Source organism: Chrysochloris asiatica, unplaced genomic scaffold, assembly GCF_000296735.1.
Source record: "Chrysochloris asiatica unplaced genomic scaffold, ChrAsi1.0 scaffold00166, whole genome shotgun sequence".
NCBI lineage: Eukaryota > Metazoa > Chordata > Mammalia > Afrosoricida > Chrysochloridae > Chrysochloris > Chrysochloris asiatica.
The window spans coordinates 5222735-5229125 of NW_006408684.1; the positions used below are offsets into that span (position 1 = coordinate 5222735).

The 6391-nt window shown below is 44.2% G+C and overlaps 1 protein-coding gene across 2 annotated transcripts in view; it reads right to left on the bottom strand.

The window, feature by feature from the left end:
* DPP6 (dipeptidyl-peptidase 6) overlaps nt 1-6391 on the bottom strand; it is a 1346563-nt gene that overhangs the window by 182270 nt on the left and 1157902 nt on the right. For both annotated transcript variants that reach the window (XM_006871298.1, XM_006871297.1), the window contains 4 exons: nt 5933-6040; nt 3889-3980; nt 2900-2947; nt 445-563 (listed from right to left, as the gene is read on the bottom strand). In XM_006871298.1, the coding sequence (XP_006871360.1) occupies nt 445-563; nt 2900-2947; nt 3889-3980; nt 5933-6040 (367 nt within the window). The remainder of the gene's footprint in view (nt 1-444; nt 564-2899; nt 2948-3888; nt 3981-5932; nt 6041-6391) is intronic.

The window sequence follows — 6391 nt, forward strand, 5'->3', positions numbered from 1 at the left end:
TAGGGCATAGCAAACTATTTGAGTATGTTGATTAGTGTGATCAAGAGCTTGCTGAAGCTGGGATAAGTTATCCTTGATAAACCATTTTTCCTGTCTGAAGTTTTTAAATACTATTAAAACATTGCTCTTTGAAATTGTTATTTATCTTCATTTAACTAGTTCACAAGACTAATGTGATTTTATGGAAAATGATAGAAAAGCTGTTGAGTTAAGTGGCATAGCATGTTTAACAACAGTGATAAACATTATAATACTGCATCCGATGGAGAAGTGACCTGTTCCACTGAGCCAATAGCTTCAGTTAGACGTGAATCCTTACCTGTTTTGGAAACAGCTATGTTCTTAACATAGCTTCCTCACTCCAGGCCTCACCTTTCTGTAAATGTGGTCATGGATTTTTCAGCATGATTTAAAAACAGGTCTGAAAGGGTGACGGGGACTTACCTTCACACTTGAGCAGGAAGAAATCCATGCTGTGGCTGAAGGAAGCACTGAAGTAAGTACAGTTCTCAATCAAGTCGCAGGACAGACACTGCCTGTTGAAATCTTTCAGAGTGCTGGCACTGAAAAAGCACAGAAGAGAGGTGTGAACTGAGACAGAGTTCTTGGACTGAAGGGAAGCATTTATAATGGTCAAGGTTCAAATTGCTTCAGTTAACATTCTAAAGTAACTGAAAAAATGTTCTGTGAGTTCATCTCCTAGGTGGGAGCCCACCTCTCTGCCTTCCTCTGTCAGTCTCCTTGCTGGAATATCTGTTAATTTCCAGTTCCATGTCACCTTTCCCATAAACCCTTCCATAACCAAGGGATCCCTCCCAGGCTTAAGAGTTCTCAGCAATTCGGCCTTATGGACTGAAAGGTCCTTGGTGCTATATGCTTATACTCAGCCCTGGACTGGACACTGGGAATGAATGAAACACTAGAGCTGTTTGGTATTATTATCTTCTATTTTATACCCATTTATCTTTCTGTCTGGATTATCAGCTCATTGAGAAGAGGAGACACATTTATATAGCTTTATATTTCATCAGAGTACTCAACACTGGCATACGGCAAGACCAGCTGAATCAAACTTTGGCTGTTCCCCAGAGCAGTTTCTCTGGACAGAGTGAAATGTGACTTGCTTGAACACTTCTGGGAGATGTGAAGATGTCACCCTGGGACTACTGGGGCCACTCTGACCAAATGTGGTGGTGGTGGTGATGTACCATGCTGTCAGTTCTGACTCAGTGACAAAGCATAGGGTTTCTGAGCCTGTAAATCTCTACAGGAGAAGAAAGCCTCATCCCCCCCGCCACACACACACACCCAGGAACGGCTGGTAGTTTCAAATGGCTGACCTTGAGGTTAGCAGCCCAGCTTGTAACCGCTACGCTACCAGAGCTCCTTATGATCAAATATAGGCCTAATTATTCCAACATTGAAAGATAATGTTGCTGGTGTTAGGTGCCATAGAGTCGGTTCTGACCCATAGCAATGTAACGCACAACAGAGATTTGGAACCATTCAGTCCTGCTGTGTGTACTGAGGTACCCAATAAACCTGGAAGAAGCAACTGCATGTTTTGCATTGGAAGAGTTGATTACAACCACAGGTTTTAATAGGAAATCCATCTGTATAAAGAATGAAGCTATTTCACAGGTGAGACACAATACCTTCTAATAGTATAAATTTGAAGAAAGGATAGGCAGGTGGCTTCAATAAGTTTTTTTCCCAACTGGTTATTTTAACTGTGGCAGATATAGTTCAGTGACATTAACTTACAGTCACGATGCTATTAATTTGGGACATAACTGGTTTAAGTTATCCTGATAGACATGCATCAATGAAAAACAGTCTACAGAAAGAAGCAAGCCTGTGATCACAAAACTTGACAAGGAGTTTTGTCTTTTTTTTCAAACCTTTGGTGCAAATGGTTAACGCATTCACCTCTTAACCACAAGGTTCGGCTCAAGCTCTAAGGTCTACACTGAATGGTGTCCTCTTAAGTGGCTTATTTATAATTTAGACTGTAACCAGATGCAAATCTTCTTCTGGCGCAGAAAACATAAAGGAGACAGAAGATGATCCCATCTTTAACCTCTGCTATACTGACAAACTGGTGGGTTTGAACTACTGATCTTTCAGTTAGCAGATGAGCACTTTAACCACCATGCCACCAGGACTCCATTTTGTGCTACCCAAACAAACCAAAAGAGTCCTGGTGTAGCACAGCAGGTTAATGCACTGGACTACAAGACTGGCCAGAACCACGAGGTTGGCAGTTCAAACCTACCAGCTGCTCCTCGGAAACCCTACATAAGGGCACTATGAGTCACAACTGACTCGACGGCACTTAACAACAAGAACAAAACAAAACAAACCCAGCCTAGTGCCCCTGAGTAGATTTTGACTCACGGTGACACTATATAGAGGGCTCCTGGGACAAAATCTTTATGGAAGCAAGAGTCTTATCTTTGTCTCATGGAGCACCTGGTAGGTTTGAACCTCTGACCTTGCAGCTCAGCAATTAGTCCACAGAGTCACAATCTGGTATTAGTACTCGTATAGTTAACAAACTAGACTTTCGCTCTTATAAAAACCCATGTGAGGATAATTTCTCTAAGTCAACCCTTGAATAAAGGTGAAGGTGAAAAGAAAAGAAAACTGTAAGTCTGTTAGCTCCTAAGGGAAGAAATTAGCGGAGGTGGGAAACTCAATTAGACAAAAGCAGAAAAACAAAGCAAAGCTTCAAATTCGGTAGCCTCAGCGTTTTTCAGGATTTCTTTCCAGCCTTTCTACTACTCATCTGTGGTGAATACTTTCCTTCAATTCTTCCCACAATGCATTGCTGAAAAAGTGCAACTCTGCTAAGACCCCAGCACCCTTTCAGGAGTGTGCAGAGAAGGGAAACAGGTACCTGTAGAGCTGTCGTCGTCTTGGCAGGTCCTCCGTGCTGAGGAAGTAACTGCAAAGACCAACCAGTAATGGGCACAGTGATTAGTTTTGTTTCAAAACACGTTTGTTTTTCAAAGAGCATCCACTTCCTTAATGGTTCTTCTTAGGAGCTTTGGCTGTTCAGTGGCCTAAACAAACATTCGGGGGTCAAGGGACCTGGCCAGTACAGTACACTGACCTTCACTTTAGAGTCACTGATGGGGAGGGGCTTGGAGGGTGCTGGTGATATGTATCTGGATTTGGGTCTGGAAATTTCTTTGTAAGATTATTAACCTTATGGAGAACAAGTAATACGAATACAAGTCTGGCTAAATGAATACACACTGAGTGATTTTCATGGAAGACTCTGAATGTAGCAATCTAGGCTCTCATATGAGTTGTGGGCTGGATAACAAGGAGGCCACATGTATGACTCCTGGTCTCAAGTTGTCTGAGTAGAATCCCACCTCTACCTCTTTCCTACTGAACAACCTGGACTCAATTCCTGGGCATTCCTAGTCTCTGTTTATCTGCCTTTAAGAGGAGGAAAATGATAAACTTGCCTCATCTAACTGTTGTATTAAGTATGCTCACAGAGTGCTTAGCTTAGTGCCCGGAACTTATAAATACTCAATAAGTATCAAAAATAATAATAGTACCAACAACAATATCTAACATATAATAACAATGTATTTCCCCTCACAGATCTGGTTGCAAATTTAACTTCATCATGAAAGTATTTGAAAACTTTGCAAGTTGGGCTGTTGAGACAAGAATCGGTGGCAGATTTTCATGAAGCACCAGGGAGCTGCTAATGCTGCCTGAAAGGAGGAGTGATGCTGCACTGGTCTATGTGTGGATTCTGCAAGTTTGATTTGGTTAGAAACACTGTGTGGCCCAGTCCACCAGTAACATGAAAGGCTGACTACCCACTGCCAGCCTGGAGTGACAGGGGCTCTACCCCTTACTCACATTTTATTTTGCTTCTCATCGTAGGCCAGAATCTTGGTCACATCCCAGTCCCCACAGGTGATTGACTGAATGTTGTCATTACTGCTGTTAGGCTGTAACACAGACAGACCAGACGGTCAGGCACCTTGATATCCACAGAGACAGACAATGGATACGAGAGCTTGATCCCCAAATCTCAGGCCATTTTAGATAGCAGGGCAGGGAGACACAGCTCTGTGGGTAAGGCCGTTCTGCTCCCCTTTCTGACAGTTCCTCTCCATTGAGGCCAAGCTTAGATCCCAATTCTCTTAGGAAAACTTTTAGATGATTCCAAGCCCCATACCTACCTCCCCTGTCCTTGAGTCTCAGTAACACAAACCACTGTGGCTTTCCTCATCAAAGTACTTTGGTTGCCAGGTATACAACTGTCATAGGACACGAAGCCATGCTTAATAGCTGCTCTGTTCCTGAATTTGGAAGTATAGGGAAATGGGGAGGGAAGAAAGAGAGGAGTATGGGGAAGTGGGTGAAATAGGAAAGAAGGAAACAGAAAAACTACAGGAAGGCAGGTGATCCTTCAGCCCCTTGGCCATATTCTGCCCTTACTGACAGGGTGATTGGGACATTATTATTGAGCACTGCCTGCTTCATACATACTGCCTCTCTCTAAGTGCCGCACAGAGGTAAGTAGTACAATATAACAATAAGTCATAGCGCAAAGAATGACAAGACAGTCTCAATGGGAAGCATGTTTGAAATTCATTTAGAATGGGATGTGGGGGCGATGAGGGTGTGGCGTTACAGGCCAGCTGTTCTGAATGAAGGTTCTGCTGGGAGCAGGAGGAGCTGATGGCAACTGAACAGGTGAAGGACAGACACAAACACCTGGGGATAGCTGAGGTGGGAGTCATGGGAGAGGAAAAGACCTGCACAAGGACCAGGGGGCAGGGCGGGTTCCTGAGCATAGTGAGGCCTGAGCAGGCTCCCAGGGTTAGAAAGGGACAAATGCAGAAGCCTGGGGCAAGGGGCTCCTTTATGATAGAGAAAGCTTTCTGTTGGGATGTTTTTGGACTCAGAGTACTCAGGAGTATGAATAAAAACATCTAGAAAATATTATTCATGATCAAAATGGGCCAAAGTGAGAAATCACAGAAGTCTGGGGCAGTAAAGCCCATAGCAATGAATACATGAAGCCAGCATGCAGACATCCTGTAATGAGGTGGATTTTAAATTGGAAAGTCCTGAATCTAGGCCTTGTCAGGGCTCTACCTTTATCTAATAAACAGGAGTCTTCCCCTTATATCCACAGAATATTCTTGGTTAACCTTCCCCCCTCTAACTTTAATCCCAAATAACTTGGGGCTGTTTCAGAAATCAAATCCATACACCAAGTGAAAGCTTGTCATCTCTGAGGCCCCGAGATCTCTGAGGGAGACTGCCACATCCACCCCCTTGCTTTCCCAAAGTAGAGATCCTCAAAGGGTGTTTGGCCAATGATACCATCACCTGTGTATGGGCATAGACTCCATAGGGTGACCTCTGTACAGGAGACCAGACAGACTCACTAGGATGGCTACTTTCGGTTCTAAATGCATTTGCATTAATCGCCAAAATTCCCTGCTCTCAACCCCCATACTCCAGGCATTGATGAGCTACAGCTGGTAGCAACAGTGTAGTTAGCTAAAACTAGAGATGAAATGCCTTGGTGGGGCTACGAGAGAGCAGCAGCAGGTCAGCAAACACACCCCAAGTCCATCTTTCAGGGGTGAAGATGTGTCAAAGACGCATCTCCCGCAGGGAAAGAGGAAAGGTCAGACAGTTACAGCACTATCATACAAAGCAAGCAGATGAGTCTTCAGGCTTACTCCAAACGACAAATCCTTCAGTTTCTTCTGATATTGGAAGTGTAACTCAGATTCTTGATTGGAAACAAAAGGAGCAAATGTGACCCCACTGTCCTAAGTGTGCCCACCTTCAGGACGTTACCTTTGAGTTCACATGTGCTGGGTTACCTTCGGGGTCCTGGAAAAGGCTCTGAAAGCTGCTTGAAAAGGAGCCTACTTACCTGGGATGAAGACATGCTGATATGATAGAATTTTCCTCTTCCTCCCTGGGGGATGGCTCTGACAAAGAAAAACTTCCGGCCATCCTTGGAGAAGACTGGCTCTTCATTCTGTGGACAAAAGGAAATGGATTAAGGAAATAAAGAAGTTTGGGGCGGGGCTTGATGGCGCCTAGGGTGGAGGTGCAGTGAAGTTCACGGTCAGCAATAACACAGAACACCAGGCAAAGCAGATCCGGGGCAGAGCTCCAAAACTCAGAACCACAGAGATAGGAATATTTTGAAGGTTTGAAGGCTTATAGATTGTGAAATTTGAAGCTGAAGTGAAAAATCACATACTTTTGAATCTGCTGGGCTGGGCTCGGAGGCCCGGAGCCGACATCTTGGGCAAGACCAAACAGCAAGACCAAACAGGGGTACCAGAAACACCACGGAAAAACGCCCCGTGAACCTTAAAGCAAA